The following is a 12489-nucleotide window of genomic DNA, read 5'->3' as shown; positions in this document are numbered from 1 at the left end:
TACACCTGCTGTATAAACCAAAGTTTCTGAATGTCTCTCTGCTATATCATCCTGGATGGCCCTCCGCCACCTTAAACTCAACATGGCTAAAACAGAGCTCCTCATACTTCCTCCCAAACCTGACCCTACTACTTCCTTCCACATCACTGTTGGAACTACGATCATTCACCCAGTAGCCCAAGCACGCTGCCTAGGGGTCACCTCGACTCCTCTCTCACATTCGCCCCTCACATTCAAAACATATCTAAAACCTGACGCTTTTTCCTCCGCAATATAAGATACGCCCTTTCCTCTGTTGCTCGACTGCTAAAACTCTGACAGGCCCTCATTCTCTCCCGACTTGATTACTGTAACCTCCTGCTGTCTGGCCTTCCTGCCTCTCACCTGTCTCCCCTACAATCTATCCTAAACGCTGCTGCCAGAATCTTTCCTAGACCTGTCTCAGCATCTCCCCTCATGAAATCCTCTCCTGGCTTCTGATCAAATCCCGCATCTCACACTCCATTCTTCTCCTCACTTTTAAAGCTTTACACCCTTCTGCCCCTCCTTACATCTCAGCCCTAATTTCTCATTATGCACCATCCAGACTCTTGCGTTCTTCTCAAGGATGTCTTCTTTCTACCCCCTTTGTATCTAAAGCCCTCTCCCACCTTAAATCTTTTTCACTGATTGCCCCACACCTCTGGAATGCCCTTCCCCTCAGTACCCGACTAGCACCCTCTCTATCCACCTTTAAGACCCGCCTTAAGACACACTTGCTTAAAGAAGCATATGAATAACACTGTGGATATTCTGAACACATGATACATAAAGCTTGGCCCCCTGCAGACGCACTTACCAGAACTCCCTCCTACTGTCTCTGTACGTTCTCCCTACCTACCAATTAGACTGTAAGCTCCTCGGAGCAGGGACTCCTCTTCCTTAATGTTACTTTTATGTCTGAAGCACTTATTCCCATGATCTGTTATTTATATTTTCCTGAAACCAGGGTCACGAATAATGTATGAATAGTTCCAGTAAGCTTAACTCATGTCTCCCCTCTTCCAAAGCACAAACAAGTCCTTTTCTCTTTCTTAGTTTTATTGAGGGAAAATCACAGGGAGAAAGGTACTTGTAAATGTAGTGTAGGTAGAGAGTGCTTCTCTGTCTGAAGTGCAGTGTATCAAGGATGAGACAGTGTAAAACAGAAAGGCCTTGCTGGGGTAAATAGCAGGCAGGAATATGGAATCTGGTTCCAGGACATATATTATCTGTTATTTATTTGATTACCACGTGTATTACTACTGTGAAGCGCTATGTACATTAATGGCGCTATATAAATAAAGACATACAATACAATACAATTCTACCAATCTAGAAAATGTTAACAGACAAAGAGGAGGGTTTTTCCTAATGAAATACAGGAATCAGGCTTCTATTGAAACAAAAATCTAGGAAATTATATAGATGTATATAGAAATAATGCTACAAAATGATAATAAGCAAATCTAGAGAAAGCAAGAACATGTTAAACATTTCTCGACTGGTACTGAACATCTAGAGAAAGATATTTGTATTTAAACATCCAAAATTCTAGCATTTATATTTAGGCAAATCAAGAAAGTAATATTTATCATTTAAAAAAAAAGCATTCTAGAAAATAATAATAATAAAAGGGAACAAGAAAAGGGTGTGTGCGCATGTGTGTCTCTTTGTGTGCGCATGTGTGTCTCTTTGTGTGCGCATGTGTGTCTTTGTGTGTGCGTGTGTCTTTGTGTGCGCGTGTGTCTCTTTATGTGCATGTGTGTCTCTGTGTGTGTGCATGTGTGTCTCTGTGTGTGCGCGTGTGTGTCTCTGTGTGTGCGCGTGTGTCTCTGTGTGTGCGCGTGTGTGTCTCTGTGTACGCGTGTGTGTCTCTATGTGTATGTGTGTGTGTCTCTGTGTGTATGTATGTGTGTGTCTCTGTATGTGTGTGTGTGTCTGTGTGTGTGTGTGCGTGTGTGTCTCTGTGTGTACTGTATATGCGTGTGTCTCTGTGTGTACTGTATATGCGTGTGTCTCTGTGTGCGTGTGTCTCTGTGTGTGCGCGTGTGTCTCTGTGTGTGCGCGTGTGTGTCTCTGTGTGTGCACGTGTGTGTCTCTGTGTGTGCACGTGTGTGTCTCTGTGTGTGCACGTGTGTGTCTGTGTGTGCGCATGTGTGTCTCTGTGTGTGCACGTGTGTATAGGCGTGTGTCTCTGTGTGTACTGTATATGCGTGTGTCTCTGTGTGTGCGTGTGTGCCTCTGTGTGTGCGCGTGTGTGTCTCTGTGTGTGCGCGTGTTTGTCTCTGTGTGTGCGTGTGTCTCTGTGTGTGCGTGTGTGTATGTGTGTGTCTCTGTGTGTGTGTATATGCGTGTGTGTCTCTGTGTGTTCTGTATATGCGTGTGTCTCTGTGTGTGCGTGTTTGTGTGCCTCTGTGTGTGCGCGTGTGTGTCTCTGTGTGTGCGCGTGTGTGTCTCTGTGTGTGCGCGTGTGTGTCTCTGTGTGTGCTCGTGTGTGTCTCTGTGTGTGCGCGTGTGTGCCTCTGTGTGTGCGCGTGTGTGTCTCTGTGTGTGCGCGTGTTTGTCTCTGTGTGTGCGTGTGTGTCTCTGTGTGTGCGTGTGTGTCTCTGTGTGTGCGCGTGTGTGGCGTGAGTGTCTCTGTGTGTGCCTCTGTGTGTGCGCGTGTGTGTATGTGTGTGTCTCTGTGTGTGTGTATATGCGTGTGTGTCTCTGTGTGTACTGTATATGCGTGTGTCTCTGTGTGTGCTTGTGTGTGTGTGTGTGCGCGCGTGTCTCTGTGTGTGCGCATGTGTCTGTGTGCGCGCGTGTGTGTCTCTGTGTGTGCGTGTGTCTCTGTGTGTGCACATTTGTGTGTGCGTGTGTGTGTCTCTGTGTGTATGTGTGTGTGCGTATGTGTGTCTCCTTGTGTATATGCGTGTGTCTCTGTGTGCACTGTATATGCGTGTGTCTCTGTGTGTGCTTGTGTGTGTGTGTCTCTGTGTGTGCGCGTGTGTCTCTTTGTGTGCGCGTGTGTGTCTCTGTGTGTGCGCATGTGTGTCTCTGTATGTGCGCGTGTGTCTCTGCGTCTTTGTGTGTGTCTCTGTGTGTATGTGTGTGTGTATGTGTGTGTGTATGTGTATGTGTGTGTCTCTGTGTGTGCGTGTGTGTCTCTGTGTCTGTGTATGTGTATATGCGTGTCTCTGTGTGAGCTTGTGTGTGTGTGTCTCTGTGTGTGCGCGTGTGTGTCTCTGTGTGTGCACGTGTGTGTCTCTGTGTGCGCGTGTGTATGTATCTGTGTGTGCGCGTGTGTCTCTGTGTGTGCGCATGTATGTCTCTGTGTGTATGTGTGTGTGTCTGTGTGTGTGTGTGTATGTGTGTGTGTGCGTGTCTCTGTATGTATGTGTGTGTGTGCGTGTGTCTCTGTGTGTATATACGTGTGTCTCTGTGTGTACTGTATATGCATGTGTCTCTGTGTGTGCGCGTGTGTGTCTCTGTGTGTGCGCGTGTGTGTCTCTGTGTGTATGTGTGTGTGTATGTGTGTGTGCGTGTGTGTGTCGCTGTGTGTATGTGTGTGTGCGTGTGTCTCTGTGTGTATATGCGTGTGTGTCTCTGTGTGTACTGTATATGCGTGTGTCTCTGTGTGTGCACATGTGTGTCTCTATGTGTGCGCGTGTGTGTCGCTGTGTGTATGTGTCTCTGTGTATGTGTGTGTGTGCGTGTGTCTCTGTGTGTATATGCATGTGCCTCTGTGTGTACTGTATATGCGTGTCTCTGAGTGTGCGCGTGTGTGTCTCTGTGTGTGCGCGTGTATGTCACTGTGTGTATGTGTGTGTCTGTGTGTGTGTGCGTGTGTGTGTCTCTGTGTGTATGTGTGTGTGCGTGTGTCTCTGTGTGTATATGCGTGTGTGTCTCTGTGTGTGCATGTGTGTGTCTTTGTGTGTCTCTGTGTGTATGTGTGTGTGTGTCTCTGTGTATGTGTGTGTGTCTGTGTGTGTGTCTCTGTGTGTGTGTGTGTGTGTGCCTTTGTGTGTGCGTGCGCGTGTGTGTCTGTGTGTATATGCGTGTGTGTCTCTGGGTGTACTGTATATGCGTGTGTCTCTGTGTGTGCTTGTGTGTGTGTTTGTCTGTGTCTCTGCGTGTTTGTCTGTGTCTCTGCGTGCGTGTGTGTCTCTGTGTGTATATGGATGTGTGTCTCTGTGTGTACTGTATATGCGTGTGTCTCTGTGTGTGCACTTGTGTGTCTCTGTGTGTATGTGCGTGTGTCTCTGTGTATGTGTGTGTGTCTGTGTGTGTGTCTCTGTGTGTATGTGCGTATGCGTGCGCGTGTGTGTCTATGAGTGTGTGTCTCTGGGTGTACTGTATATGCGTGTGTGTCTCTGTGTGAGCTTGTGTTTGTGTGTCTCTGTGTGTGCTTGTGTGTGTCCGTGTCTCTGCGTGTGTGTGTGTCTCTGTGTGTATATGTGTGTGTGTCTCTGTGTGTGTGCGTGTGTGTGCGCGTCTCTGTGCGCGTGTGTCTCTGTGTGTATATGTGTGTGTGTCTTTGTGTGTGATTGTGTGTGTCTGTGTGTGTCTGCGTCTCTGCGAGTGTGTGCGCGGGTGTCTGTGTGTGTGTGTCTGCGTCTCTGCGTGTGTGTGCGTGTGTGTTCGTGTTGATCTTGAAAATAATGGTCAGTAAATATGCCAAAAACATGAAAATACGAATAAATGGTTCAATTGAACAAATCTAGAAAACATTCTAGAAAATCTTCATATGTCATTATTCTCTCCCTCTGTAAAACACTTTTATAACTTACGTATATGTTTAATGTGAACCTGATCCAGCTGCAATAAGAGAGAGAGAGAGATCAGAAACTCGCAGAGCATCGCTCCCTCATCCCCTCTCCCTGCCAGAGATCCGCAGAGCGTCGCTCCCTTATCCCCTCTCCCTGCCAGAGACCCGCAGAGCGTCGCTCCCTCATCCCCTCTCCCTGCCAGAGACCCGCAGAGCCTCTCTCCCGTATCACTCTCCCTGCCAGAGACCCGCAGAGCGTCGCTCCCTTACCACCTCTCCCTGCCAGAGACCCGCAGAGCGTCGCTCCCTTATCCCCTCTCCCTGCCAGAGACTGGCAGAGCATCGCTCCCTTATCCTCTCTCCCTGCCAGAGACCAGCAGAGCGTCGCTCCCTTATCCTTTCTCCCTGCCAGAGATCCGCAGAGCATCGCTCCCTTATCCCCTCTCCCTGCCAGAGACCCGCAGAGCATCACTCCCTTATCCCCTCTCCCTGCCAGAGACCCACAGAGCGTCGCTCCCTTATCCCCTCTCCCTGCCAGAGACTCGCAGAGCGTCGCTCCCTCATCCCCTCTCCCTGCCAGAGACCCGCAGAGCCTCTCTCCCGTATCACTCTCCCTGCCAGAGACCCACAGAGCGTCGCTCCCTTATCCTCTCTCCCTGCCAGAGACCAGCAGAGCGTCGCTCCCTTATCCCTTCTCCCTGCCAGAGACCCGCAGAGCGTCACTCCATCACCCGCACTCCCTGCCAGACCCGCAGAGCGTTGCTCCCTTATCCCATCTCCCTGACAGAGACTTGCAGAGCTTCGCTCCCTTATCCCCTCTCCCTGCCAGACATGCAGAGCATTGCTACCTTATCCCCTCTCCCTGCCAGAGACCCGCAGAGCATCACTCCCTCATCCCCTCTCCCTGCCAGAGCCCCGCAGAGGATCGCTCCCTCATCCCCTCTCCCTGCCAGAGACCCGCAGAGCGTCGCTCCCTTATCCCTTCTCCCTGCCAGAGACCCGCAGAGCGTCGCTCCCTTATCCCCTCTCCCTGCCAGAGACCCGCAGAATGTCGCTCCCTTATCCCTTCTCCCTGCCAGAGACCCGCAGAGCGTCGCTCCCTCATCCCCTCTCCCTGCCAGAGACCCACAGAGCGTCGCTCCCTTATCTAATCTCCCTGCCAGAGACCCGCAGAGCGTCGCTCCCTTATCCCCTCTCCCTGCCAGAGACCCGCAGAATGTCGCTCCCTTATCCCTTCTCCCTGCCAGAGACCCGCAGAGCGTCGCTCCCTTATCCTCTCTCCCTTCCAGAGACCCGCAAAGCGTCGCTCCTTCATTTCCTCTCCCTGCCAGAGAACCGCAGAGCATCGCTCCATTATCCCCTCTCCCTGCCAGAGACCCGCAGAATGTCGCTCCCTTATCCTCTCTCCCTGCCAGAGACCTGCAGAGCATCGCTCCTGTATCCCCTATCCCTGCCAGAGACCCGCAGAGCGTCGCACCATCATCCGCACTCCCTGCCAGACCCGCAGAGCGTCGCTGCCTTATCCCCTCTCCCTGACAGAGACTTGCAGAGCTTCGCTCCCTTATCCCCTCTCCCTGCCAGACATGCAGAGCATTGCTACCTTATCCCCTCTCCCTGCCAGAAACCCGCAGAGCGTCACTCCCTTATCCCCTCTCCCTGCCAGAGACCTGCAGAGCGTCACTCCCTTATCCCCTCTCCCTGCCAGAGACCCGCAGAGCATTGCACCCTTATCCCCTCTCCCTCCCAGAGACCCACAGAGCATCGCTCCCTATCCCCTCTCCCTGCCCGAGTTCTGCAGAACGTTGCTCCGTTATCCCCTCTCCCTGCCAGAGACCCGCAGAGCATCGCTCCCTTATCCCCTCTCCCTGCCAGAGACCCGCAGAGCATTGCTCCCTTATCCCCTCTCCCTGCCAGAGGTCCGCAGAGCATCGCTCCCTTATCCTCTCTCCCTGCCAGAGACCCGCAGATCATCGCTCCTGTATCCCCTCTCCCTGCCAGAGGTCCGCAGAGCATCGCTCCCTTATCCTCTCTCCCTGCCAGAGGCCCGCAGATCATCACTCCCTTATCCCCTCTCCCTGCCAGAGATCCGCAGAGCATCGCTCCCTTATCCCTTCTCCCTGCAAGAGACCCGCAGAGCATCTCTTCCTCATCCCCTCTCCCTGCCAGTACTGCAGAGCGTCGCTCACTCATTTGCTCTCCCTGTCAGACACCCGCAGAGCGTCGCTCCCGTATCCCCTCTCCCTGCCAGAGGCCCGCAGAGCATCGCTCCCTTATCCCCTCTCCCAGTCATAGACCCACAGAGTGCCACTCTCTTATCCTCTCTCTCTGCCAGACCCGCAGAGCGTCGCTCCCTAATCCCCTCTCCCAGTCATAGACCCACGGAGCGTCGCTCCCTTATCCCCTCTCCCTGCCAGAGCCTCGCAGAGCGTTGCTCCATATCCTCTCTCCCTGCCAGAGACCCGCAGAGCATCGCTCCCGTATCCCCTCTCCCTGCCAGAGACTCCCTTATCCCCTGGCCCTGCCAGAGACCCACAGAGCATCACTCATCCCCTCTCCCTGCCAGAGCCCCGCAGAGCATCGCTCCCTCATCCCCTCTCCCTGCCAGAGACCCGCAGAGCGTCTCACCTGTAAAAGATGTTCTAGACCTGGTGGTACTCCCGGAATATGTGCCATGGAGATGAAATGGAAGCTTCTGATTGGTCAACTGCAAGAGATAGAGGAGTAATGAGTATAGACAGCAAGCAGCAGCAGAGCCAGTCTCCCCCTGTCTCACAAACCTTCTCTCATCCTTTCACCCTCATCTGTTTCTCTCTCGCACACACACACACACACACACACACACACACACACACACACACACACACACACACACACACACACACACATACACACACACACACACACACACACACACACACACGTCTGTCTCTCTGTCTCTGTCTCACCCCTTGTCTCCCTCTCTGACCTGTGTGTCTCTCTCTCTCACCCCTTGTCTCCCTCTGACCTGTGTCTGTCTCTCTCTCTCTGTCTCTTTCTCACACACACACCCCATGTCTCCCTCTCTGACCTGTGTATCTCTTTCTCTCTCTCACCTGTCTCTCTCTCAATCTCTCTCTCTCACCCCTTGTCTCCCTCTCTGACCTGTGTATCTCTCTCTCTCTCTCGCACACCTTGCCTCCCTCTCTGACCTGTGTGTGTCTCTCTCTCTCTCTCTCTCCCTCTCCCTCTCCCTCTCTGACCTGTCTCTCTCTCTCTCTCTCACACACCCCTTGTCTCCCTCTCTGACCTGTGTCTCTGACCTGTCTCTCTCTCTCTCTCTCTCTCACCCCTTGCCTCCCTCTGACCTGTGTCTGTCTCTCTCTCTCTGTCTCTTTCTCGCACACACCCCTTGTCTCCCCCTCTGACCTGTGTCTGTCTCTCTCTCTCTCACCCCTTGTCTCCCTCTCTGACCTGTGTATCTCTCTCTCTCTCACCTGTGTCTCTCTCTCAATCTCTCTCTCTCACCCCTTGCCTCCCTCTGACCTGTGTCTGTCTCTCTCTCTCTGTCTCTTTCTCACACACACCCCTTGTCTCCCTCTCTGACCTGTGTCTGTCTCTCTCTCACCCCTTGTCTCCCTCTCTGACCTGTGTATCTCTCTCTCTCTCTCTCACACCTGTGTCTCTCTCTTAATCTCTCTCTCTCACCCTTTGTCTCCCTCTCTGACCTGTGTCTGTCTTTCTCTCTCTCGGTCTCTTTCTCACACACACCCCTTGTCTCCCTCTCTGACCTGTGTATCTCTCTCTCTCTCTGTCTCTCTCCCCCTCTCTCACCCCTTGTCTCTCTCTCTCTGACCTGTGTCTGTCTCTCACTATTTTTTATAAGCAGTTATTGCTCAATATTTCAGGAAGTTATAAAAAAAGGGAGAAGTTGTGTGTGCCTGTGTATACAGCTCTGTGTGTGTGTGCGCGCGCCTGTGTATACAGCTCTGTGTGTGTGTGTGTGTGTGTGTGTGTGTGTGTGTGTGTGTGTGTGTGTATGTGTGTGTGTGTGCGCGCCTGTGTATACAGCTCTGTGTGTGCCTGTCTGTGCATACAGCTGTGTGTGTGTGTCTGTGTATACAGCTCTGTGTGTGTGTGTGGGGGGGGGGGGCTGTCTGTGTTTACAGGTGTGTGTGTGTGTGTGTGTGTGTGTGTGTGTGTGTGTGTGTGTGTGTGTGTGTGTGTGTGTGTGTGTGTGTGTGTGTGTGTGTGTGTGTGTGTGTGTGTGTGTGTGTGTGTGTGTCTGTGTGTGTCTGTGTATACAGCTGTGTGTATGTGTGTCTGTCTGTGTGTGTGTGTGTGTTTATACAGCTCTGTGTGTGTGTATACAGCTCTGTGTGTGCCTGTGTGTGTAAGTAAATCGTCTTACCCGAATTAGTAACTCTCAACTTAGATCCTACATCAGCCATGTACACATACACTGCATAGCTACATATCCAGTGTACAGTATGTGTACAGTACTGTACATGGCTGATGTAGAATATATGTAGGATCTAAGTTGAGAGTTACTAATTCGGGTAAGACAATTTACTTACCGATTAACAGAGCTAGCACTATGAGCTTTGATTTTAATAAATATAATCCTTATGGTTCATTTTGTAAATAAAGTATTCGCTATATTAGTGGAGGTGGCTAACACCACCTCATTCCAGTTAATGTGATTTGTTTCACCTAGGTGGAGTGCATAATCCTAGTGGGATCTTTTCCTTTCTTTTACATACGCGTCATCCCCAGGTGCACCCCCATGGGTTAGCTGATGCAGTAGCCAATTTTTCTATATATCTGCCTGTCTGTGTATACAGCTGTGTGTGTGTGTGTGTGTGTGTCTGTCTGTCTGTTTGTCTGTGTATACAGCTCTGGGTGTGGGTGGGTGTTTGTGTGTGCCTTTCTGTGTGTTCAGCTCTGGGTGTGTGTGTGGTCCTGTCTGGCCGGTCTGTGTATACAGCTCTGTGTGTGTGGTGTGTGGTATGTGTGTGGGCCTGTCTGTGTATACAGGTGTGTGTGTGTGTGTGTGTGTGTGTGTGTGTGTGTGTGTGTGTGTGTGTGTGTGTGTGTGTGTGTGTGTGTGTGTGTGTGTGTGTGTGTGTGTGTGTGTGTGTGTGTGTGTGTGTGCCTCTCTGTGTGCCTCTCTGTGTATACAGCTCTGTGTGTGTGTGTGTGAGCCTGTCTGTGTATACATCTGTGTGTGCGCGTGTATAAAGGGGAATGACGCTACGTTTTACAGGGCTTAGGGAAGTATCTCTGGTCATCTGCTTTGACCTCTGGGAATGGGCCTGAGGAAGGGGCTATTCCCCCAAAACGTTGCCCCCCTATTTTCCCAGGTTTCCTTTATCTCCCTCCCCCCTGTGTGGTTTTCCTTACCCCCCCCCCCTATCCCTGTGTTGTTTCCCTCCCCCATTCGCTGTGATGTATTTGGTGCTCTCATTATATTCTGTTTGTGGTTGTAGCATTACCCCAAGCTCACACTCTTTGCTTCATATATTACATTTGTTCATTAAATTATCTTTTGGCAGAAACTCCATTTTTTTGATCCTCATTTCTATTTGTCATTGAGTGCTGACCCCTCCCCCCTCTCTCTCTCTCTCTCTTCCATTTATATTTGGGAGGAAATAGTGTCCTCCCTGTCCCCGTGTGCACCCCATACCCTGCACCCCGCACCCCGTACCCTGCACCCCGCACACTTCCTTTTCATCTCGAATTTGTGTGCTGTCTATCTCTATTGTTTTTACATTCCGATACCCGTGCCCCACTACGCAGAATAAGAGTGCGGGGGGGGCCCCCCTTCCGTGGGTTACAACTGACTGTATTGTGCTCTACCAGCTCAGGGATGCCTTCTGGAAAAGCTACAAAGTAACTGGCACTACCAAGGATCTCAATCCCTACAGATGCCTGCGGAACATGTGCACAAGGCAAACAAGGCATGAAAAGCACAATATTACTCTGACAATCTCCTCCAGAACACATCAAACCCAGCTAACTTCTGGAAGGTTACCAACAACATCCAGACGGAAGACCGAGAAACGCGCCTTCACCACAGAGTCCGGAGATCTCAGACGCACCGGAAGCGACGCGAGCCCCCGGCGTGGATGCGGAAGCGTTCCGGAGTAGCAGAGACCAACACGGTACACAGGGAGATCGCAACCCACTGTGTATCTGTCATCCGCTGCTGATCACGCTGTTTTATTTCTTCCTAAGTGTAAGCCTCCATTTGTATTTTGTCATAAGAATATATTTTACCGCTCAAAACTATATGGTCTGTTTTCTCTTTCTTGGAGATCGGTTGCTGGTAGTTGCTGCATCAACCATAGGGAACATCCACCCCTTAAAGTTGGATGACTGCTCCTTTTTGCTGCTTTTATGTGAGTAGCCATTCGTGAGCCTTACACTATTATTATATTCGCTTTATGACATTTCTATACTATGTGATGTCTTTTTATTTTTACATGGCTGCAAGCTGTGCTCCTCTGGTTCATTTGGCTCTACACAGAGCCCAGTTTTTCATCCTTGGGCTGAGTATACTCATTATGTTGAGTACTGCTGTTCCTATTTGTGTTACATCAGTCATTTGATTGGTGTCTCTTAAGTGCATTGTCACATAGAGGCTTCATATCTTAGGACATCGGGGATATTATTCATCTGCATTTTATCTGTGTTTTCTCCCCCCTATCTTAGGTATGTTTGTAGCCTAAGGATCTTCTTTTTTTGGGGTTACTTATAATCTAACACAAGTGTGCTGGCTGCTATGGTTTGAGACACAAGTATTTCCCTTGTTATGGGTTTGTTTGTGTCCACTTGGGTGTTCCCTGATAATTGGCTTTATCATTAGCCTTAGTATTGCAGCTATTGTGTTACAGGCATTAAATCTGCAGTTCAGTCTTTTTTTATTTTATTTTTATTTATTTGTTTACTTCAATAGCTTCATGTGGGCAATCTCTAGTAACCTAAAGAACTGTATAGCTGCAGGTCAATTCGTTCTACATGTATTGATAGGCGAAATTTGGTGACATAATTAGAGCTGGCATATGTTTTTATTTGCTTCTGTCAGTCAGTGGAAGCTCATGAATATTCATGAGCACTCCTGCACTGACATGTGCTAGAGAGAGGGCAGGGCTGACAAAGGGGTGTGCCAGGGCTTGTGACAGGACATGAAGGGGCAGTGCCTTAGCAAATGGCTGTTAAAATAGAATACAAGAAAATTGGTCTTTCAAAGTTGTTTTTTTAAAAACAGAAAATACTAAAAGTATTTTTTCTTACTACAGAACTGATTTATTAAAAAAAACACACATGCAGGATATTGACTGAACTGCAGCTTTAAGCTTATCTCCTGTTTATGACCAGCTGGTTATAATCACACTGGGTACTTTGTCCCCACTGTGGTTCAAAATATAGAGGTTTATTTTTTCCTGTTTCTTTTTGTTTATTTTGACAGTCCTATTCCTTTGTCTTTGTTATTTAGAGTTTTGCATGCAGGTTTTTCAGTCAGTTTTCCATGTGTTATTTTAGGATGTATTATATATTTTTTTAATTGATTTTTGATGATTTCATTGATTAAAAGTGTTATATTATTTTTGATATGTCGGAGTGCTTTTTGTGAGGGTTCTTTTTTCTTTTTGTGGTTTCTTAGATTATTTATCTCTCCAGCACCGCCAGTAGAGGTCTGTTATTATTAATAGGGACTTTCTGATTTTGTTGACATCAGT

General features: G+C 49.5%; 1 protein-coding gene across 2 annotated transcripts in view; it reads right to left on the bottom strand.

Moving 5' to 3' along the window:
- The window catches only part of LOC142493033 (phospholipid scramblase 3-like), a 42199-nt gene extending 33572 nt beyond the window's left edge, over positions 1-8627 (bottom strand). Inside the window, exons 1-3 of one of the 2 annotated variants that reach the window (XM_075596444.1) lie at positions 8539-8627; positions 7397-7475; positions 4794-4821 (exon numbers count right to left, since the gene is read on the bottom strand). In XM_075596444.1, the coding sequence (XP_075452559.1) occupies positions 4794-4821; positions 7397-7444 (76 nt within the window). In that variant the 5' untranslated portion in view covers positions 7445-7475; positions 8539-8627. The remainder of the gene's footprint in view (positions 1-4793; positions 4822-7396; positions 7476-8538) is intronic. The other variant, XM_075596445.1, reaches the window with a different exon arrangement.
- Positions 8628-12489: the final 3862 nt, after the last annotated feature.

Source organism: Ascaphus truei, chromosome 4 (assembly GCF_040206685.1).
Source record: "Ascaphus truei isolate aAscTru1 chromosome 4, aAscTru1.hap1, whole genome shotgun sequence".
Lineage (NCBI taxonomy): Eukaryota > Metazoa > Chordata > Amphibia > Anura > Ascaphidae > Ascaphus > Ascaphus truei.
The sequence above is the reverse complement of the archived record's forward strand: the minus strand, read 5'-3'. Positions and strand labels throughout refer to the sequence as shown.